This window comes from Canis lupus, chromosome 4, assembly GCF_011100685.1.
Source record: "Canis lupus familiaris isolate Mischka breed German Shepherd chromosome 4, alternate assembly UU_Cfam_GSD_1.0, whole genome shotgun sequence".
NCBI lineage: Eukaryota > Metazoa > Chordata > Mammalia > Carnivora > Canidae > Canis > Canis lupus.
In genome coordinates, this window is record NC_049225.1 from 22,775,826 (window position 1) to 22,799,051 (window position 23,226).

At 57.8% G+C, this 23,226-nt stretch overlaps 1 protein-coding gene across 2 annotated transcripts in view; it reads left to right on the top strand.

Moving 5' to 3' along the window:
* UNC5B (unc-5 netrin receptor B) overlaps nucleotides 1-23,226 on the top strand; it is an 80,706-nt gene that overhangs the window by 39,179 nt on the left and 18,301 nt on the right. For both annotated transcript variants that reach the window (XM_038534250.1, XM_038534251.1), the window contains exon 2: nucleotides 20,530-20,754. In XM_038534250.1, the coding sequence (XP_038390178.1) occupies nucleotides 20,530-20,754 (225 nt within the window). The remainder of the gene's footprint in view (nucleotides 1-20,529; nucleotides 20,755-23,226) is intronic.

Here is a 23,226-nt window from a genome sequence, read left to right on the forward strand (position 1 = left end):
TCTCTCATTAGTAAATAAATAAAATATTAAAAAAAGGAAGAGTATAGTGTAAGAGATGTGGCTTCAGACATAGGCAAGAAGATGGCATTATTTACTGAGTTATGCTCTTTGGCGTGTGTGTGTGTACAGGTGGGGTCCTCAGGTAATCCTCTCGTGAACCCTATCAAGTTGGAGTATGATCACCCCCATTTTACAGACCAGGAAACTGAGGCTTTGCGTCTCAATGACTTGCCAAGGTCCCTACCACATCCCCTAGCAGGTGCCCCCCCCCCCGGGAGCTGGGGTGCTGCTGTTACCGTGTCATGTCCCTACCATGAGATGACTGGGTAAGTGGCCGTGTGTCTATCATACCCTGTACCCTGTACCACTGCCACTCACGTAGCCGCTCCAGCCCTGGCCCCAGCTCCTCCAGGAAGGGAGACTCAGCTGAGCCAGCAGAGCTCCCAGACTGTCAGCAGCCGGGCTAGGAGAGAGCAAGCCACGGTGATTTACGGCTGCCTCATCCCCTAGCGCCCTGCCTGGGTCTGCTGTGCTTACTGACTAATGGAAGCCCGGCACGGAGGGAAATAACTCTGCCAGGAGTTGGCTCCAGTGACAGGGGCAACCACCGCTGCCTGGGGGAGAGGACAGGATAGGGAACACGAGGGAAGTTGAGCAGAGATAGAGACGCATCGTGAAGTCCCCGAGAAAACAGACAGAGCCCAAGCAGACACTCAGAGGCGCAGAGAATGGCACCGCCTGGCAGCCCAGGCCCTGGACCACCTTCTCCAGGGCCCCGGTGGGGAGCCAGGAGGGGAGCCAGGAGCCCAAGGTCCCAGGTGTCCACCAGCATACCAGCCTGAACATTTGGTGTGGCTTTTGATATTCATAGAGCATCAGAACTTCTCACCTAACCCCTCAATGACGGATGAGCTAGCAGCGACCCAGAGGGGGTCAGGGAATTGTTCAAGGTCACACAGCAGTTGGTTACTGAGCTGAGACAAGAGCCCCGGTCCCCTGCTTCCCTAAGATGACACAAGAACACTCCAGCCAGTGTGGAGCCCAGAGGGATGGAAAGGAGGGCCATAAAGAAGGCACAGATTGTGAGGTGAAGCAGAGAGTACGGGGATGGGGGTGGGGGGAGCCAGTCCGGTCCAGGGAGAGCAAGGATCACAGGATTAAGGAATTACACTAAGGAGAATTGGGGCAGCCCCAGTAGCAGGAGGGGAAGGGAAGGGAAAGGAAGGGGTCCAGCAGCCAGTATAAACCATCCTGGCAGGGACAGGTTGAGGGGAAGCCCTGGAAAGCTCCGCCTCGGTGGATCCCCTCTGCTAGTGAGCAGGAGCCCCCAGCACCTCCCAGGCACGAAGGGTTGAGGAGGAGGAGGAGAGTCCGCTATACCCCTAGATTGTGCCTCTCCACCAGCATCCCCCAGCCAGCGTACCTGGCCTCTTGGTAGGAAGAGAAGAGCCTTGGGGTCAAATCCTAGCTTCACCACTAGCCCGGGTTCGGAGCCAGGCATGCCATTCACCTCTCTGAGCCTCTGTTTCCTTAATCTACTAAGTGGGACCATTCTGTCCACCAACAAACGGTGAACGGGGACGTTTGGGCTGAGAGTTGCCGCTCATCTCAGGCCAGGTGTCTAAGGACCCCTGTGTCTCTCTGGGACCTCTTTCCCCTTCAGGCCACCCAGACCAGTCACATAGGTGGCCAGCGCCTCCTCAGTAAGACGTCCATGAAATGGGCAGAACGAAGGCCACAGCCCTCGGGGTCCCAGCTCCCCTCCAGCCCCAGGCTGGACGGCATCCCGGGCTGGGTGGTGAGCTCCCGCCTCCACACGCCAGGTGCCGCGCAGAGGTGCTGCGTGGGTGTGGAAGGTGTTGCTCCTGGCTGGGGACTCAGCAGCCACCTGGGGCCTGACAGCCAGGAGTGAGAAAAGCTGGGTCTGTGGCAGGGCAGCCCTCCCTGGGGCAGGGGCGGGCTGTGGCCAGGTGTGTGAGGAGCTGTGCCAGGTCACCAGGCCTTGGCGGCTCCCACGGGCGGCCAGCGTGCCTGCTGTGCACCAGGCCTGTGCCGAAGCCCATCGTGCGTGTGACCCATTCAAGGCGGGCCACGTCCTGATACCCACTTTCCACTCTGACCACCTGCTGGCCAAGTGCAGGATGGGAGGCGAGGGCTTGCAGGTCAGAGGCTCCTAGAGTGAAGCCCTGGTGCTTTCAAACACACCACCCCACATCCCCCCCCAAACCCAGCCCTGTGGCCCCCAAAACACCTGGCTTCTCGCTGAGCTGTGTGGAGGGGCTGGCTTCCCTATACCTTTCCTGGAACACCTCTACTCTGAGCATCTGCGAGCAGCAGGACATGCTCTTGAAGAGCATCCTTGTAGAGGAAGAAGGTCCAGAGAGAGGAAGGGACTTACCCAAGGTTACACAGCTTGGGGCATCCCGTGGAACCCCTGGAGTTACCTCGGAGAAGCACAAGGAAGAACCAAGGTTGGGCTTTGTCCAACTGGCTCCCACCAGTGCCCATCTGCTCCCAGGGCCACCCAGGCCCCCACCCTTGCCCCACCCTACCCCAACATTGTCTTTTCTCTTGGGGTTGGTGTCCAGCCAAGCAGGGGATTCACCAGTGGGTAGATTTCCTCCCCGGAGAACTAAACATCCAAAGCCCCTCTTCCCCCTCCCTGTCCAAGGACCCGCCAGTCCCCAACCTGAGAGCCAGCTGGCAGATGACAAGGGATAGGCTGAGCCTCAGGGTGGGAAGCGGATAGAACTGTCCCAGCCTCGCCTCATGGGCAGGGTGGAGGGAGGGTAGGTGTAGCTACCTTTTCATTAGAAAAAGAATCATGAGTGATCTTAGCCGTGGACCACCTTTCACAGGTTGTAAAGCACTTTTGCATCTATTAGAAGAACCTCCTGTTCTTCTGAGATGAGGAAACTGAGTCCCACAGAGGTGAAGTGGTTTTGCCCCAGCTCACTTAGCCTTAACATATGAGCAGGATGTGAAGGTAAACAAGGTTTCCTGAGCACGCCAACCAGACCCCGTGCCAGTTACTCTCACATAGGTGACTGTTTACCTGAACGGCAGGCCTGGGGGTTTCATGTGGATCTCCCTCATTTATAGATGAAGAACTTGGGGCACAGAGAAGATGTGTGGTGCGGTGCCCTGCCCACAGGCCAGTCGTGGACCTCGGCCCCCTGTCCCCACTCCTGACATTTAGGGGCAGACAGCCCCAGGCAGCTCCAGGTCTGCCCATCTTGGATGGTGGAGGGGGGAAGACGCCTGTAACAGCACCGTTTGGGTGTGAGCCAGAGCCTCTAGGAGACAAACCAACCTGTGTCATTGTCCCTTTTGGTGGAGAGAGGTAGGGGGCACACAGGGTCGGGGTGGAGGCTGTAGAGACCACTTCCTTTCATGGCCCAGCACAGGGGAGGCCCGGAACTACTCCCACCTCCTGGCCAGAGGATGGCTTCTGCGTTTGTCAACTGTCTCCAGCTCTTGTGTTTCCATGCCTGAGATCCCCAACTCAGTTTGAGAAAACATACCTGAGATATCCAGGGTTTCTTTGCAAGGGCTCCACCATAGGGGTGGCAAGCAGAGGGGCTCAGGGATCTACCCCCCAACCCCTTTCCTCACAACTCCAGGGAGGAGGTGGCAATAGGTGGAGGCAAGACAGGCAGGCTGGGCCTGGGAGTTTAGAGGCCTCTGATGGCACCGGGTGTGGCTATAATCCTGCTGGCTGGCCGCCCTGTTCCCTAATTAAAGTGTCCTTTTGAAAATGCCCTCCGGTTCAGGCCCGGCAGTGCTGGGAGAGGCGGGCACCTCCCAGAAATCTCAGCAGCTTTCTCACCTCCCCTGGAGGGCTTCTAGGCTCAGGGCCTTGGTCATCCTGGTGAGGCTGGGGGAGTCATGCACACTGAGGACTCAGGCTTGGGCCCGTCCTATCATGGTCACTGTCCTCCAGGCCCACCTCTCTCCAACACCCCTTGCTGAAGGCAGTGGCTGTCCTGATCCAAGAGCCTGGAGAGCCCGGATCAAAGGCTCCATTGAAGAGGCTTGTTAGAGCGGGGGATGCCAGGGGCAGAAGAACGGCTGGGGGCAGGTAACCAGAAGACTGAGTCACCACGGGCCAATTGTGGTGAGTGGGCAGCGAGTGGCTGGAGCCAGCTTTTCAGGCTGGGAGGAGAGCCCAGCCGAGAGGCCCAGGAAAGGGGGTGCTGGCAGAGGTTGCCACTGCCGCACCAGAACTCCTCCGCCGGTGAGCAAGCTTGTCCCTATGAGGTCCCTTTGCTCAGGGCAGCAGACCAGCTGACCTGGTCAGTACTGTGGGCTGGGGCCAGGGCCAGCTCTTGAGTCTCCTGAGTCTTTCCCACACGTGAGGCCCAGGGTTCATGGGGCCGGGCTCAGGGTGCAGTGGGAGTGGCCGATGCACACCCATGGAGGCCAGTCACAAAGGAGTAAGAGCCACCCCATTAGTGGGCCAGGTGGCCTCAACTCTCTGAGCTCTGTTTTCCCCTTGGGTTAAATTGGGGTGAGTGGAGACAGTTCGAATCAGAGATGGTGGAGTCTTTCATCACTTGATTGGTGTGGCTGGGTGTAGTCCTGTGTTGAGAAGGAGTCTGAGGCCCTGTCCCGACAGGTCGGGATTGATGATTGATTAGTGATGTCTGCCACAGGCTCGGGAGGGGCCAGTCTGCTGTGCTTGCACCTCAACTAGATTTTCTCTGCAGCGCTCATACTCTACCATGCCGAGCTTCTGAGGCCGACAAGGCCTCCCTCATCCTGGCTCTGCCTCTGGATCCTGAGATGCCAGTGGCAGTTAGTCTCAATTTCTCCATCTCCAAAAGGTGGGGGAGAAGGCTTTCACCGCAACTCTTAGGCCTTCACTCCTGAAATTCAACATTCTCGGGATTACCGGGCCCTTTCTGACACCCGGCCCTGTGCAAGATGGAATGTGCATGTGCCCCGAAACCTTCTCCCTGTGTGGACCTGTGTCCTGCCTTTCTTTCACTGGCTGTGTGATTGGGGACAAGCCCGTTAAGCATGGAACGGGGGTTGTAGTGTAGGGTGATGGTGCCTCTGCCCGTGAGATACAACCGTGCACGCAGAGGGCCCAGCCCCAAGATGTGGTGCTGATGAAAGTATCGGAAGGGCTGGGTCCTTTGCCCGCTCCTGACCTGGGCTTTGGCTGGGAATTTTGATGAGGGTGGGGCGGGGGAGGTTCGAGGAGAGTTTCAAAGCATCGCAGGCCCAGACTTTCGGCTCTCCGCCGCGCTCTGCTGCGCCGAAACCGCAGCCCCAGCCTGAGCTGGCTCCTCCGTAAACTCCCCAGTCCCTCCCTCTAAGCAGCCCCATAAAAAGGGAGCAGGGCAGGAGGGAGTCCGGCTGCAGACTTTGTAATTTGGCTTGGAGGCGGCTCCTGTTCGTTTTAACCAGGCTGTAATTACGGCTGGCACCCAACACCCCTCATTACCGGAGCCTGGGAGGAGGACTCTAATTATAGCGTGCTGGGTCCCGGCTGGGGTGGTGGGGGGCCAGCAGAACTGGGCGCTGCAAGGCCAGCAAACAGCCCTCTGGGGTGGGGCCGTGGGGGCCTTCCCCGAGGCTCCTCATTTCTCTTGCTTCCAGAGTCATTCGTGGGAAGGGTGGGTCATAGGTTGAATCGAGGCCTCTTAGGGAGAGAGGACCCAGAGTTGCCCAGGATTCATCTATTCAGGCAAAAAAAGCATTTGCAAAGCGTCTGCCGTGTCCCGTGCTGGCGCTGGGCGTCAGCAGTGGGCACATATGTGCCATCCAGCCAGGGATGGTGTTCAGGCAGAGGGTGCCAGTGAGGACATCCTGCTGCTGAAAACATCTGAGTATGTCCACGCTGGGTGGCAGAGAGCAGTGCCCCGAGGCTTCAGTGGCCCCAGTGGCTCCATTCGCTCCCTCCCCAGCCTCCCTTGGCACAGTAGGGTCTCCACCCCGGTGGTTCAGTGTTGTGACTGCCCCCTGGGATGAGTCGAGGAGCTGGGGGAGACTCAGGCATTCAACAAGGAAACACACAGATGAATATATAACTAAAAATGGTGGCAAGAGCAATAAGGAAAAAGAAATACCAGAGGAAGAGCCAGGGCCCCGGGGTTGTCGGGAGGGGCAGGCAGGGCTCGGCTCTCTGGGAGGTGACCTTTCAGGTGAGGGGTGGCGGGGTGATGATGCAGCATTCCAGGTGTCTCCACTGGAGGCCAAGAGAATGAGAGGCTTGCAGCCTGGGATCTGACGCTCTGAAGTGTCCCCACGCTGGCTGGGAGCGAAGACGGCAGTGGGATTTCTCCCGCACGTGGTGCAGAGGGCGCCAGACCATGACTGTGGGCCTACAGTCCAGGCCCAGCTCTGCCAGAGTGCTGTGTGACCTTAGGCCAGTCACACCCTCTCTGGGCTTTGGCATCCTCACCTGTCCCCTGGGAGGCCCCTGTTGGCCACAGGCCTCACCCCTGGGTGTTTGGAGAGGCTGTGACCAGCAAGTCTTGTTCAAAGACCGCATTTTGGGGACGCCCCAAACTGTGAAGCAAGGGCTCTGCAGCCGGGATGGGGGGGAGGGCCAGAGGGCTGGGGCTGAGAGCTCTGGGCTGAGAACTCCACGCTGTCCCGTTCTCTTTGCTGAGTTACTAAGAGCCACCCGGAAGCAGACACAAAGGCAATTGTCCTGAGCTGGAGTCAGCCCCTAGCCCCCCAGCCGAGAACAATTGGGGAGGAAAACCAAGGCCGTGTGTCCAGCACGGAGTGCGGCATCGGCGGCGGCTGGGAAAAATGCCGAGTATTTCTCAGCTAAAATTAGACGCCTACTAAACCTTTTACATCAAGGGCAACCTGAAGCTTCTATTGTTTTGAACTTGCGATCCCAGAGGATGTGGGGGCAGGAGGGTCTCAGGAGTAGTATGTGACCGTCCCCCTCTCAGGGGCGGGACCAGCCAATGCCAAGCCAAGCCCTGCGCCTGGAGGGTTCCCAGTAAGGAGAAGCAGACCAGGGGACACAGATGGACAGACAGGGAGGGAAGGGGTCTGGCTGGCCAAAGTCACCAAGCATGGGGGGCTGACATAGCTCTGGTTTCCTACTGGAGACATTCTCCCTTCAGCAGTGACACTCTTATACCCTGGGCTGGGGGGTAGGGGGGGTCTAGAAGGAAGTGCAGGAAACATAAGTAAGAAAATAAATACGAAAAATAAGTCAGAAAATAAAAAAAAATAAAAGAGAAAATAAAAAATAAATAGGGAAATAACTCTCCATCCTTTTGGGAGGAAGTGGGCATCTTTCTTTGCTCGTGGAGGACAGGTCCTGCCACTGGGCTCCCAAACCTGGCTTCAGATCCTTCCTCCGCTGCCGCTTGGTGACTTGGGCCAGTTTGCTGAGCGACATCAGGTAAACAACGGAGGTGGATATTACAGCAACCTCACAGGGTTGTTGTTGCAGAGACAGTATAGATGATGTAGATAGTGGCAACGACAATAATAACAACAATAACACAGCTTATACTCGATAAGCCCTTTTGAGGTGCCAGACACTGCCCTCCCTGTGTGATGTGAGCATAAAGCGTGTTCAGTCCTCCCATTTCACGGATAAGGAAACTGAGGCCCAGAGAGGGTAAGGAGTGTGCCAGAACACAGGTGCCGGTGACGGCTGTCATTCTCCTTACTGCCACACACCGGAGCCGATTTAAGCTAAGGTGGCCGGCACCGTGCTGCCCTGTGATTCCTCAGGTTCCTTTTGAAAGGTCTCCGGCTGGATTCTAGAAAGGGAGCTGACTCCATTAAGCACAGTTGTGTGTGCCAAGTGTTTTATATTTCTGTTGGGCGGCCAGAGGGCGTAGAGCAGTGGACCGCGGCAGCACCGGGGAGCTTGTTAGGAAAGCACGTTCTCAAGCCCCACCGAAGGCCCACGGGTGATTCCAGCGCATGCTGCCGTTTGAGACTCCTGGCATGGAGGTGAATGATAGGGGCTTAGAGTCACGGAGATCCGGATTTGAGTGCCAACAGCCATGCTCTGTGACCTTGGGCAAGTTGCCTAGCCTCTCTGTACCTCAGTTTCCTTACCTACAACCTGGGGATCGTGATGAGAGTACTTGCCTCAAAGGTGGTTGGGTGTAGTTGCTCTATACCAAGTGCTCCGTGCGGGGTCTGGGAGGGGGCTGGTCTGTAAACAGCAGTGGTTATTGGCTACCCGTGTGACTCAAGGCCATGGGAAAGAGAAGGTCGATCTGCATGGCCTGGGAAGCCCCCGAATCCCAGCTGGAGTGCAGCCCTCCCTCCAAAGCAACCTAGCAGAACCAGAGGTAACCCCACTCTCCTGGGGCTGAGGGGTCGAGCGAGGGCAGCTGAGATGGGCACGTCCTCCCCACCGGGCTCCTTCCCCGTCTTTCAGGAGCCTTCAGTGTTAACCAGAGAGACACATAAACTGCATGAGGCTCTTTTCTCCTCCCCTTTCTCGGGGAAAGAGCAAAGGCGTCTCCAGGGAAACCAGGTTTGACAATGAGTCTGGAGACAGGGTGATCTCCAGACCCCGGGCTCGTGGGGTCAGGGCCCTCAGCGGCACGCAGGTGGCCTTGCGGTCGCCAGGAGTGTGTTTTGGCTCTTGTCCTCACCACCTGTGTGTGTTTGACGCCTCCTTGGAGGCCTCTGGGGAACCCTGTGCTCCTCATCCATGCCTTCCTCCCCGCGAGGAGGCTCCTGGGGCCAGCCTGGGCAGAGAGCACAGCCCCACCTCCAGGCTCCTGGAGAGAACCCTCCCACAACTGTCCCCAGGTCCCCGGAGCCACCCACATGCTTTCGTGTCATGTTGCACTTTCACACCCCTGGCCCCAGCTCTCTCTGCGAAGCGAGCACAGTTAGGGGCACGGTGCTGTGTCCATTTTACAGATCAACCCAGGCCCCAGGGCAGTGAGGCAACTGGCCTAGTCATGCAGGAACTATTCCAGTGTTTTCCTCCCACAGAGCCATGCTTCTCCCATAGGTCTTTTCCCTCTGACTTCTTTACCCCCTTGGAGAAATACATGGAAGATTGACACATTGAGGCTATCATGTGACAGGCTCAGGGCCATGGGACAACTGCCCTGAAGTGACACAGTGGCAAAGCTGGGTTGACCTACGTTCCACTTGCTCCAGCGTCAGTGGAGCAAGTGCTCTTCTCCGTGCTGTGTTTCAGGCTCTTTCTGCCCCTCTGCTGTCAGCTGCCCCTCCCTGGAGAAGAGCCCTGTCAGGGTGTCCAGGGGCTGGGCACCTGCCCTCTCCCACTCCCTCTGGCTCCAGCTCAGAGGTCAAGGGGAGTGGGCCGAGCCCTGAGCCAAGGAGGCTCAGCAGTTACATCAGCAGATACAAACAAGCAGGCAGGAGCAGGGCCGGGAGTCCCAGGGGGGCCGGGGGTGGAGCTCCACCTGCCCCACGCGAGTCTGTTTCCTTCACTCCTTCCAGCTTGCATCAGCCTTTTTTGCAGCTCCATGTCATCACTGAGTGGGTCCTCACTGAGTGGGCTGGGGCAGTGGCTGGGAGGCTGGGGAGTGGGGCGCCTAGCCAGCACCTCAAACCCAGAGGAACACCCTAGAGCTTTTGGTCAAGATGTGGGCCAGTGACCCTGGCAGCCCCAGGAAGGCACATCCACCATTTCTTAACTGCAAAAAAACAGTACTAAAAATTAGCCAGAGCACGGGGCTGCCCACCTGGCAAAAATAGTTGCACACTCCTGACATTGTGAGCCCTGGGACTGCAGGGGGCAAAGCAAGTAAAAGTGACTCCATTTCCCAGAATGCAAGATTGAGGCCCAGAGGGAAGCTCACTCAAGGTTGCTTCACGAGCTCCATGTGCTTCAGCCCAAGAAAAAGATGAGGGATTATAGGGACCTGGAGAATGAGAACTCCCTATGGCAGTCAAGGTGGAAGTAGTCAAGGCGTGCTTCCTGGAGGAGGTAGGCTAGCTCCCTAAATGGGGAGGAGGGAGCTACAGACACAGCTGGAGATTGGTTTCTGCACTGTCAGTGGGTGAGCAGGCAGAGGGGCAGCCCTGTGGGGCTGGGCTGGAGGCAGACAGAGTAGGAGTCAGAGTCAAGATGTTGGATCCTTCACCTTGAACTTTTACTGTGAGCTTCCCATGGGTGTGACCAAAGCTTGGCCCAGCTCACCAAGGCCCTACCATAGGTGGTGAGGACGTTTGATGAGTGAACGAAAGAGTGGGGGTGAGTCCCTACCCAGCACCCTGTCTCCCTCGAGGTGCACCTGAGCAGCCATGCGGGTCCTCCCCTTGTCCTGAGCCATATGTCTCCCCACCGTCTTCACCGCTGACGACTCAGCTGTTTACCCAAGCCCAGGGCCGGGGTCTCCCCGACCGATACAACCAGAGAGAGGCAAGGGCAAGAGCACTGGGCTGGGTGCCAGGATGCCCAAGCTCTAGTTCAGCTTTGCTTCAGCCCCGCTCTGTGACCTGAGACCCTTTACCCCTACCCCTGGGAGCCCGAGGCTACACCGTCTGCCTCCCTTGGGGCCCCTGGAACCTTAGCCCAGTCCGGGCCTCGGGGAAGACGCAGAGCAGGAGTGTAGATGGAGCAGGAGTGTAGATGGTGATGGAAGCCATCTCCCCTGGCTCCCGGGGCCTGAGCGCAGACCCCCGTGGACTCCAGGCTCCAAAACATACCAGGAGGAGCCCCCCGCACCGCTCCCCTCACCCTCCACTGCCGGTGTGCTCAGCTTTCTCTTGCTCTGTCCCTCTCTCTGTGTCTCCACCTCCACCTCTGTTCATCTCTCCTCCTTTGTCCTATGCCCATTTCACAGATCAGCAAAGGCCAGGGTCTGCCCCCCCCCTTCTCTCTGGCCCCGCTGGGACTCCCTTTGTGTGAACGTGATGTCAGGATGCTAGGGTTGCTGCAGGCACTGACTGGCTGTCTGCCCTTGGACAAGTCACAGCTCCTGTCTGGAAGTGAAGGGCTCGGACTCAGGTCTAAGGGCCCCGCGGCCCAGGCTCCGCCCTGCCTCCTGGTGCCTGCCGGGTGGCCCACAACCACACTGGGGCAGGGTCTGGCCGGGCGTGGTGACCGTGCTGACGGCAGCAGGCAGCGATCATAGCCGATTTTCTGCTTGGCAGTGTGTTGGCAGTTGTCTGTCCTTGGCGAGGAGGGGTTGTCCATCCGCAGAGCAAGACGCTGGGAAGGAGAGGAAATTCATACCTCAGGCACTCTAAGAAAGGCCTGACCTGGACTTCCCTGGAGGGCATGCAGACACCTCTTCTGGAAGGGCAACAGGGACACAACCACTGCCCCCTCAGGCAGCCTCTGAGCCAGAGGCTGTACCCATGGGCTCGTTCACTTCCCCGGAAGACAGGGACAGGACCCTGGGCATCTTTCTGCCCAGCACCCAAACATGCAAAGCCAACCTGACGTCATTGCCTAGTGGCTCCCCGCACCAGCTCTGCATCCTCTCCAGCGACCCGGGACGCTGTGCCAGGGTCATCAGCCCAGCTGGCCTGCATCTGTGACGTGTGAGACTGTGCTGAGCACCAGAGAAATTCCTTGTACATTTGGCTTGTGGTCTCAGAGTCCTTAGTTAACGGTCCTACAAGGGAAACAGAATATGCAGCTGTACATGGTGGCACCTCAGTAAATCACAAAATATGTGTCATATCTAAAAAAGTCCAGGAGGACCATTGTCCCATGTTAATTCTGGTAAACTGGGGGTGGTGATGGGTGGTTTTTATTCTCATTTTTCTTTCTTCCTAAATTGTAATCAGAAAAGGCCAAAAAACAAGGCCAAGAAAAGGCCTTCATTAGAAGGAAAAGGAGGATTTTAAAGATAAATTCCCTCCTCCTGCCCTGGGAGTCTAGAGCCCAGTGTCTCTACTGGATCTGCTGCTCAGGTGCTGTGTGATTTTGAAGCCAGGCCACACCCTCTCTGATCTCCACGTCCTAGAGGATTAGATGGTCTCTGAGGTTCCATTTGTTAGTGGCATCCTAGAGGATCGGGGTTTCCAAAGGGACTGCCTCCCATGGCTCAGGTGGGGTTGGCCCAACCTGTGCACAGTCATCTCCTCTGGCCACTTCCTCCCACCTCCACCTGCCACCCCAGGTGTTGGAGAAAGTTCTGCATCCCCAGTAGGCCCAGCTAAACAAGCAAACAGGATTTCCAGGTTCTCCAGGAGCTTGCCTTCCAGAGAGCAGACCTGTCCAGACACAGACAGCAAACAATCAAATACAGGAAGAAGGTATTCCAGAGAGTGATGAACTGTCAAGGAAAACACACAAACAAGCAAAACAACAAAAAACCCCAAGACAACCTGCAGACGATACGGGGGAGAGCCAAGGAGGGTCGGTGTCCACGGGGCGGTCAGGGAGGGCCTCGCTCGGGAGGGGCAGGTGGCACTGGGGTCTCAGTGACCGAGAGTCGCCACAGGAGCACAGGGAGATTGGCCGGCGGTGTGCCTGCATTCCAGGAGAGAACAGCAAAGGCCCTGTGGAATAAAGGAGGCATATTCAAGGGGCAGGACCACGCCCGAGGTGGGGCACTTGGAGCACAGTGGCAATGGGTGAGCATCTGAAGTCAGAGGGTTCGGTGACAGGTGAGACCTCATTACAGGTGCAAATGGCAGCCAGACGGTGCAAGCAGGAGAGGGAGATTTCTCTCTGTTTCATGAGAGGGCTCCAGCAGCTGTGAGGAGAGGGGATTGGAGGGGGAGGTAGGGAGCACAGAGAGGAGGTCCTGGTGGGAGGACATGGGCTTGGGGACTGTAGCGAGTGTTGGGGGACAGTCATGTGGTTTGAGGCACACCTTGAAGGTTTGCCTAGCAGCATCCAGGTCCATCAGCAGCATGGGCAGGATGCCCGGGAGGAAGGGGAGGCCTCCCTAGGTAGGACTGGAACAAGTCAGACACACCCCATGCCATCCCTGAATGGGGGACAGATGACCAAATAGGATAGAGGGCCCCCCATGGGCCAGAGCCACAGCCATTGCCTTAGAGCATTGACATAAACAGCCCTAAGAACAGAGTCACTGTCCCAGCCCTAGCGGGGCTCTCTGGGGATCCAAGGGGAGGCTGGTGGCCTGTGACCGCAGGTAGGGTCTGCAGGTGTCCGCTGGGGTGAGTGTGTGTGTCTGAGTGTGACATCTCGGGGGCCGCAGTGGGCTAGCACAGGTCCCTCCAGGCTAGGATGGATCTCTGCTTGTCTGGGGCATCCAGAACAATCTGGGACTTGTCAGGCCCTCAGAGGTAGCGAGGCCAGGTGCTGGGGTGACAAAACCAAGACCCTCTTCCCTTCCGGCGAGCTGGTAAACTCTGGTGAGACTCTATTTGCTCATCTGCAAAATGGGCAGAGAAATAGCTAATCCCTCAGGGGCACTGTGGGCCAAAGGAGGCCTGTGGTTTAACAAGAAGAGCTTTCTTGGTAGCTGGGAGCCTCCGTCTGCTCCTCCGTGACATGAACCCCTCCTCCGCAGGATCGTTGGGTTGATGATGTTTGTTATCACACTGCGTGCTGGTGAAAGGTTATAATCTAGAGTGTGATGCATAAGAGGGCTTTGAGCGCCTTGTCTGTGAGAAGAGGGCAAAGCAGAGTGCCCTCTCCTTGGGGCCTGAACCTCCAGGCATAGTGACACCCCGACATCTGAGGCTCGGAAGGGGAGCCACCAGAAATCAGCCCTGGGAGAGGCCCAGGCCTAGGGGGTCCAGTGGCCAAAGGAGAGGTGTGCGGGGAGCGCCTGGACTCTTGGGTGTGGAATACGCCTCCTCAGGCTCCACTGAGCATCTGAGGGGAGCCCCAATAACCGTAGTGTCCCTCCCGACTTTGTAAGTCGTGTGTACCCCAGTTAAATGGGGTCCGGGCTCCCTTCCAGGACCCTGTGCCTACCCTGGGGCCTCAACCCCAAACCTCCCATCAGCTCCTTTGCCTGCCCTTGAGCCCTTCCAGGGGAGACATTTCTCAGGATCGGCCAGGATGCAAGCTCCTGCCCCAGGTGGCCGTCCCAGTGAGGCCACTTCCCGTGGCCAGCACAGGAAGTGATGTCATGGGCACAGAGGGTATGGGAAAAAGGGCTGTGCAAGGGGCCTCTTTTGTTAGGAGTAACTCCGCGTCCCCCAAGCCCGCCAGCCCCCATTTGTCATCAGTAACGGCCATTGTAACCGCCTCTGAGGGGGGCCCCGGCCTGGACCCCACAGCCGCCAGAAGCCAGGGCCAGATGGAAGAAGGGCTTTGTGTTCAGGGAGGGGTCCTTCCATGGGGGGGCGTATGTGTTTTTAAAACATAATAATAAGTGGGCTCCCCCCCCCCCCCCACTCTCCACACTCCCCACTGGGCACATCAGCCTCGCGGTGAATGGAAGAGATTTTCCATGCAGTGGGAGGTCAAGTCTGGCGAGAATCAGCCCGCGCGTCCAGGGGCTGGAGACTGTGATTGCTGATGATGAATGTGCCCAGCGTGGGGTGTTTCTCTGTCCCTCACCTCCCGCCTGCTCCTCTGCTCCCCTCCTGGCCCTGCCCCGTCGGCGTGGGCCAGCCCGCCCTGGAGACGCAGGGCCCTGCTCCAGATGCCCACCTCCCGCTGCTGAGCCTGAGCCTCGGGCTCTCAGGCCTGGCCTTGTCACCACCGGGGGACCCCAACCCAGGCCCTCCTATGAACCACCGCAGCCTCGTGCTGCGGTCCCTGCCCCGTGGCCAGACCAGAGGTGGCCCCCGCTGAGATGGGTGCTAGTGGGTTTCTGCCCCAGGCCGGGGGGCGGATAGAGGCACTGCTGCCCTGGCCTGGCCTGCTGTCTCCCCGCCTGAGCCCCGAAGCCGAGACTGCGCTCTGGCCCGGCTTGGCTCCTGATTTGCTGCGTGATGTTGATGAGTCACTTTCTGTCTCAGGGTGGAATGTAGGGCTCCAGGCCTCTCCGATTGGGACTCCTCTGCATCCCATCGATGACCCGAGAGGTGAAACAACCTTCCCAAAGTCCCAGTGGCGGACTGGAGATTGGAACCCGTTGCTCTCAGGGTCACTGTAAGGGAAGCGGAAGCCCACTGGCTTCCCTGGGCATCTGGTGATAGCCTCTCTTTCAGGAAATGTCTGGACCCTGTAGCCATAGCCCCCCCTCCTCTCAGGGGGAACCTCTGGAAAATACAGTCTCTTCACTTCTGTCCTGAGGCCACTTTGTTCACCACCAAGGCTCTGGCTCCTGCTTATTCTAGTGGCTTCGATTCTGAAACAAACCTGTGGCCTTGACCTCCTCCCTGCCAAGTGAGGGAACCTGTGTCCCCACGCTGGGCCCTGCACAAGCCCAGCCCCCCAGAAGGAGCATTCAACCTAGCACGGCTCCTCCCGTGGGGTGGAGATGGGGCTCGGGCTCCTGGCTGTGTCCTGCAGGCTCCCGCTCCCCTACTGGGTGATGGTTATTCAGTCCCAAACAATGTGGGGAACACCAGGGAAGGTGAGTTGTGCTCCCGCTCCCCAAAACTGCTAAGGAAGCTTGGAGCTGCCGGGAGCCGGGATGCACCTGCCAGCCCCCGCCCTGGTCACCTCTCCCACATTTTAAGTGGGTTGGGAGCAAAATGGAGCTTGTCCATGAGGAAGCCATGGGGGGCGGGCAGCGGTGTGCAAAGCTGCATCTCATGAATATTTGAGAGCAAGGAGAGAAGGCCAGGGAAGGCGCCTACACGCTCCAGGGGCTGGGAAGCTGTCACGCTGGAAGAGGAAACACTCTTTTGTGAACCTCAGAGGTTAAAATTGTGGCAATGGTGGGAAGCTCAGCACATTTCAGTTGAAAAGAAGGACTTTTCTGTTAGGTCCGTTCAGAAGAGGACCTGGCTCAGAAAAGCAGTGGTGAGTTCCCTGTCCCTGGAGGTGTGTAAATCAAGGTTGGATAGAGTGGGGGGGGGGGGAGGAGGTGTTGGACAAGACGGCCCTGACGGTAACCTCTCTCCCTGTGCATCTGCGTCCACGTGAGACCAGCTGACAAGGGCCCTCAGACGGGCAGCTGTAGGTAAATTGGAAGTGAGGGTTTGAATGGCACCCACAGGGGTCCCACCTGGAGGCGCTGGTGGTCCTCTTGATCTGAGGCCTGGGGTGGGAGGGCCTGGGCCTGGTTGGGAGAGCCCAGCTGCAAATAGTGCCTCCCCCCTCCTCCCTCTCTGGGTTCCCCCCATACTGTGCCTCAGGACCACAGTCTGTGCGGGGCCTTTGAGCTAGGAATAACAGTGGCAAAAAAGGTGACCACACGTGCAGGACACTCACTTCTGGAGTTAAAGATGGACCCAGTAGGACACCGTCATAGGCCGACAGGTTCCGCTTACGGCACCTTCCAGTCTCAGGGTGAAGGAACCAGAGTAAGGCTTGAGAGGAAGGCCAGCAGCAGCGCCAGTCCCCGGCTGGGCTGCAAACCCAGAGCTCCTGGGCTTTTCCAGGGTTTGACCGTCTGTGGCTCCACCTGGCCCAGGATGCGTCCTCCTTCCCTCATGCTGGGATAGCTGGGCCATTCGTGCATGTGGCTTTAGAGGCAGCTTGCATTTTAAATGAGGACTCCTATTAGAAAAACACACTTCACGTGGGACCTTTTCCCACCGGCAGGAAATCCAGATCCAGACCCGGACCTGGCCTGGCCGAGGCAGGCTCTCCTCCCCCGGGGGCGCCTCTCAGGTGTTTGAGTCTCCTCTGTAAGGATGGCACTGAGGGGAAAGATGTAGCGAAGCCAGGGTGACAGGTGACGGAGAGATATGGGCTGCCTCCCATTGACCAGGTGACCTTGCTATGGGGCAAGTCCCTAGGAGCCCCATGTCTTCATCTGGAAAATGGGAAGATAATCCTCACCTTGGGGGTTGTGGGAAGTAAATGGGGCAAAATACTTGAAATGCCTGCCACATAGTGGAAGTCAATGCCAATTCCAATTCAGAAGTCAGGTTTAGGTATCCGACCGCCCAGATTCGCTTCCTAGCTGCATAGCCCCGTGCCGGTTACTTCATCTCTCTTGGGCTCCATTTCCTCATCTGTAAGAGGAGCGTAATGAGAATACCTACCGCATAGGGCTGTGGTTCCCAAACGGTGTGCCAAAGCACCCCAGGGTGCTGCACACGTTCCCAGGGGTGCTGTGGGAAGTTAATTCATCTGGAGGAAAGACAGCCGTCCTGAACAGCTGCCAGACACCACCACAGCTGTTAGCTCAGGATAGCTTTCGATTTCAAAATCGAAAAATATCACATGATACCCTGCTTTTTCCCTTCACACGCCGTCCTCTCTCTGCAAAGGTGGGAGGTGAGCATTTGGAAGGACTCAGACAGACGATGGGTGGCAGGGGCGGGGGTCCAGTCTGATTGCAAGACCTGAGAAGTTGTGCCGTGTGCAAGCGGCAAGCACATTCCCATTGCTAGTCGCTGTGGCTGTTTAGGAGTGGAATACAAATCTTATTTTTTCTTTCAACTTATGGGTGTTGTTTTTTCAGATGGCTACCAGGTTGTTAGCGCGCACACAGACACAGGCACACAAGCTGTTTGGATCTAACTAATAAACAGAACCACTAGGAACTTCTCTTGGCCTTGGGGTAAAAATTAACCAAGACACTAAAGACCAAAGACATTTTGGAAGCTCTGTGTGGGTTGTTGCGGGACCCAGTGAGTTCGTAGGAAAGCATGAGGCAGAGGAAGGCCCCGGGGACCCTGAAACTCCATCACTCTTCTTCCTCCAGGCTGGCCCCTGCAGGACAGGCTCAGGCCACCCTCAGCCGGGACGCCTGTGGAGTCTCCCTGGGCCACGAGGGCCCAAGGCAGGGCCAAGGAGGAGGAGAGGTGTCCAGCCTAGCTGTTCACCAGGACTGCCCCGCCCCACTTTTATTTAATTTGCATTCACTGAGCACCTACTCCACGCCTGGCAAGCATCTAGTCTGCCCGTGGCCCGCCTGCGGAGGGAGTCTCAGGTCAGACCTGATCCTTCTTGGCTCCCAGCAGCATCTGAATCCAGCATGCCTGCCTTGGGGGGTGGGGACGCTGCAAAGGGACAGTGGCTACATCAAGAGCCACCCCCCCTGCACTGCTGTGCTAGAGAGGCACCCGTGAGGATGCCCGGCCGCAGTCCTGCCAAGGCCAGAGAGGAAGCTTCGTGCCAGGGTGGAGAGGAGGGCTGGGGCAGGGAGGGCAGGGCCGGGGGCCGCCAGACCCGGGCCTACTGCACTAATGGATGTCTAATGTTTACTTTGCTCAGCCGCGTCTGCGCCTGCTTTATAAATGAGCCGCATTAGGGTTATAAAACAAAGTCATAAATACAGCCTGCAGTGCCGCAGAGAGCCAGGGCAGCCATCACCTGGGGGCTGCACGTTAGAAGGTAGAGGTAGAAGGCACCTGGACCCACAGGCTCCCACACACCTTCTCTGGGGCTGCTACCCCCCCCAGGGGGAGGCCTGGTTCCCCCTCATTTCACAGATGAGGTGCCTGAGGTCAGTAAGGGCTGCAGTCTCCCCAGGCCTGAGACTGAAGCAGGGTGCTGGCAGTGCGGGGTGGGCACGGAGCCTTGCCGGTGCTCTGTTGCCCACATGCCACTGGGAGACCCAGTGCCCAGTTCCCCGGGCGCTGTTTCATCTTGCCATCAGCTGCCCAAGCTCTCAGACCCTCAGGGTGGCCAGTCTTCTAACCTCCAAAGAAGGTGTCTCCCTGCCTGGCTGAAGGATGTGGGTGTGGAGAAGCTCTGGAATCCTCAGTGCTATTCCCAGTGTAGCTGCCCACAAGCCTCGGTGAAACAGCTCTTAGAGTTGTAGGGTCCTGGCTGGTGTCAGGATCTATTAGGATTCTCAGATGCAGGGACACTCACCATGTTATGGAGCTACTCCAGTGACATGCAGTGTGGGGTCCTGGGTGGCATCCCAGACGCTGGAATCTGTTTATTGGGTTCAGACCTTGGCTCTGTCTCTTGCTAGCTCTGTGCCCTTAGAACAAGTTTTTTAGCCTCTCTGAGCCTCAGTTTTCCCCCATGTAAACTGAAGACTTGCATAAATACCTTATAAGGCTGTTCCAAGAGTTAGGTAAGTTAGCTGTGTAAAGTACTAAAAACAGAGCACCTAATGTGAGGCAAGTGTTTGTTGCCATTTTCATGCCACAACTTGCACCTGCTATGTGCTAGGCCCCTCCTGGGCACCCTTGCTTGTCTAGCTCATGTGGTCCTCAAAACAGCCTGGGGGAGGGTGTTTACCTCCCTGCCACCTTCAGAGACAAAGTAACAAGCTCGGAGTTAAAGGGCTGTCCTAGGACCACACAGAATGTGCTAGATGGAGCTGGATTGACACCTTCTGGCTGGCTTCCCCTTCACTCCTGCAGGTCGCACACAGGCAGCCTACCTGCGACCCAGCATCCAGAGCCAGCGACAGCCTGTGCATGCTCTCAGAGCCCCTGCAGCCCCCCACCCCCACCCTTAGCAGGAGCTCCAGGGTCCCCAAAGGGATGGCACAGCTTGGCATGCCAGGCACACTTTGTTCATTCTGCTCTTGGAGAACGGAGTGTCCCCTTGCCCCCTTTGTACATCGGGAGCTCCCTAGGGCCGAGCGTGTCCCATCGTGACCTCCTGGGACCCCACCCCTCTTTGAGGGACTGGAGTGCTGGAACAGTGACAGGCCACAGCTGGCAGTGAGGGGCGGGCAGATGCACACCCTGCAATTGGATTCATTCCCTCTGGAGCTTCGCAGAGGAGGACAGGCCCCCCCACCGCTTGTCCCAGCCACCTGACTGACGCTTCGTGTTGGAAAGTCAATTTTCCTAAGTGGACAGTGGACCAATAGGCTGGCCTGGCCTAGTTTCCCTCCCTCCCGGCGCTGGAAGAGGCCGGCCCCTCTCCCTTCCTGTTTGTCTCACCTCCTGAGGCTCTGCTCTTTCCAGGGGGGCAGGCGGACCAGGGTTCCCATTTGGCCCCTGGTTGGGGAGGACGTTGTTGAGACCCCAGGCTCTGCAGTTTCCTTGTCTGTTGTCAGGGTGGAGGATGTGGGTTTGGCCGAGGTGGGAAAGGCTAAGGCGTGGGGCAGAGACACGGCTGGGGAGGTGGTTTCCCCCTTTATGCTGCGCCTGCCTTGGGTTTTCTGGAGGAGGAGGCCCTGTTGGAGGGCCAGGCATCAAGGAATCCAGGCCCGGTGCAGCCATCTCACATCACCCCACCTTATGCCTCTGCGGGTCCTGGCTCATCTCCCCACTTCCATCAGCTGGGGCTGCAAAGGGCAGCTGTGGCTTCAGGGCAGAGCTGGCCTGCTTTGTGCTCCAGCCTCAGCCCCATTCCAGCCCTTCATGGTTGGGGGCATCACTGTCAGCAACTGGAGGGTAGACTCAGTAGGTCCAGTGCAGGGGACACTGGGGAGAGCTCCTCACCCAGACGGGTCACTTCAGCTCTCCAGGCCACTCTGACATCTGTCTGTAAAGAATCACCCAGCATTATAGAGCTAGGACTGGCTCCAAAGCACAAACTCTTAAAAGCTGGGTGGGCTGGGGAAACCGAGGCCCCCAGGAGTGCCAGACCTTGCCCAGGTCACAGCGCCGTCCTCCCTGGCGTCCAGCTGCCCACCCCTCCTCCTAGCCTGCAGCCTCACGAAGCCTACCCTCCCTCTGCAGGCACTGATTCTGGCAGCGAGGTGCTCCCTGACTCCTTCCCGTCGGCGCCGGCCGAGCCCCTGCCCCACTTCCTCCAGGAGCCCCAGGACGCCTACATCGTGAAGAACAAGCCCGTGGAGCTGCGCTGCCGCGCCTTCCCTGCCACACAGATCTACTTCAAGTGCAACGGCGAGTGGGTCAGCCAGAATGACCACATCACGCAGGAGGGCCTGGATGAGGCCACTGGTGAGCCTGCCTCCCTGGTTTGGTCACCCCCAGGACACTAGGGCAGGCCCCGGGGGGTGCCAGGGACACTGCGTCCTGGGCCTGGCTCCACTCTGGGCTCCATGTGGGACCTCACTCGGCCGTGGCAGCCCCCTGGGCCTCAGTTTCCCCTCTGGGATTCATCCTGGGTCAGGATCTCCCCAGTGGTTGACCACATGTCCCAGTCTGACTTTGGTTCACCAAATGCAAGAGCCCCGAATCCTTGCCGAGTGCTCATTGCCATTTCTGGTTTCTCTCCATCTCCCGCCTACATCAGGGAGCAGTCTGGGGCAGGGCTGGGTTCTTACAGGCACACACGCATGCACACCTCAGCCCCTGCTACGCTCCCTGTGTGACAAAGAGGAACTGCCCTCGGCTCCCCCCACCCCCCAGCCCTGCACGTACCCCAAATCCTAGACCATCATTCATGTTTGTGGGAAGTGAGTCTGTTCCCCTTTGTAAGAATGCTGCGTCTCCTTCATAGACGTCAGCTGTTTTCCTTTTAAAGCCCGAGGTTGGTATTATTATGGAAATAACCATAGAGGTGGTGCTGGGACAGAGCCCAGATGCTGAGAGTAGGGTGCATGTGGGGTCCCGGGCACCCCCCCACAGCCGTGCCCCCGAGGCCAGGTGGAGGCTTATCTGTCCCCAGGTCCCTCAGGGGGTCCTTTCCAGGACTCAGGCTGGGACGGGGCCGCCTGCTGCTGGTGACCTGCAGGTGGCCAATGTCAGGCAGCCCTAGCCAGGCCCCAGCTCCGAGGGCCCCTCACCCCACAGCCCGCCTCAGCTTTGGTTCTGCTGCTACTACCTCTTGCCTCGTCCTGTTCCTCCTTTTTCAGCCTTTTCTTGTTTCCTTCTGTCTTTCCCACCTGTCCCTTCTCACCCCTGTCTCTCTCTCTTTTTATGTCTCTCTGCTTCCCCCCAACATGCTCTCCTCACGCCCTCTCCCTTCTCCCTCCTTGCAACTTTAATTTTTCTTTGAAAAGCTAGCAGATTTCAGAACCATCCAGGCTTAACACCATACCCCAAAATGTACTTAATGCCACTCAACGGTAGATATTAAAATGGTAAGTTTTAGGTTATATAAGATTTTGCCAAAATTAAAAATAAATAGATGTGGAGTCTCCTGCCTGCCCAAACTCTAAAAATTTAAAAATCCCCCCCCCTTTTTTTTAAAGAGAAAAATAAAAGAAACATACCCTCACTGCCCCCATTCTCTGGCTGTGTGACTCTGGGAAGTCACTCACCCTCTCTGAGCCCCACTTCCTCTCTTTGTAAACTGGGATGGTAACGGAAGGTGCTGGTGGGAATGAAACAAGGTGGTGTCTGTACAATGTTGAGCATAGTGCCAGGACCAAGCAGGCACTCAGTAAACCCCCTGTCTTCCATCCTCTTTCTGGTTTTCTCCTTCGCCTCTTTCCTCTTGAAGCCTGTCCTTATTTCTCCATCCCCCTGGGCCCCACCGGCCTATATCAGGGGTCAGTCGTGGGGGTCCAGACAGAGCAAAGGGATGGTGTACCCTGCTGGGGTCTCTCGCAAACCCTGCAATTACTAGTAATAGTAACAGCATGGCTCCTACTCCCCTGCTACTAGGCACACAAGCCCTGCCAGCCCCAGAAATTGGGGCACTCTAGTCCCCATTAGCTACAAAGAATAGACAGTGGTCCTGTGGGCACTCCCTTGGCAGCAGTGTGGCTGGTTCCACCTCAGCCTGCTGCTCCCTGCCCTGGCGCTCTCTGGGCCCGGGAGAACAGAGGATGACAGCTGTGGGCCAGAAGAGGCAAGACGAGCCCACCCACCAGCTCATGCCAGGTCGGGGCAAGTGGCCCAATCCTGGGTGTCCTGGCTCAGGCGCCACCTGCCACTTGGCCGCTGTGCCGGAGGGGGACACCTGGCGCTGGGGCCCAGGTCTGGGAGATGGAAGGTCCCGGTCTCCTCTCTGCTGGTGACCGTCACCAAGGGGTTAAGCCCCACTGGGTGCTGGTTTCTCTGTCGGGCTGTTGGGTGCTTCTGGATAGGATGACCCCCTTAGGAGGGACCCCATTCCAGTTTCACAGCCTGATGAATAAGGGGCAGGGGTCCTGGCTGTGCTGCCCCGGGTCACACAACATTGCTTGTCAAGCCACTCCCCCAAGAAGCAGCCTCTTCCCTCCTGGTGCTCCCCAGTGGCAAACCCCCAGCTTCCTCCCATTTAGATCCCTGGCCACCAGGAGGAGGTTTTCCTCACTGTCTGGGCTCCCAGTGCAAAGGCCATCCTACCCCATGATCCAGGACAGTTAAGGCCACGGACTTCACTAGGAGAGGTCCAAAGAGGTCATGCATTTGGGGATAGAGCTCTGACCAGGGCAAGACCCCAGATAGCTGATCTCAGCTCAGCTGGCATCTTGAGGTAGGACTTGCGGCCTGCCCCCCGACCCTCTCTGAGCCTCTGTTTCCTCACATGGGAGGAAGGAG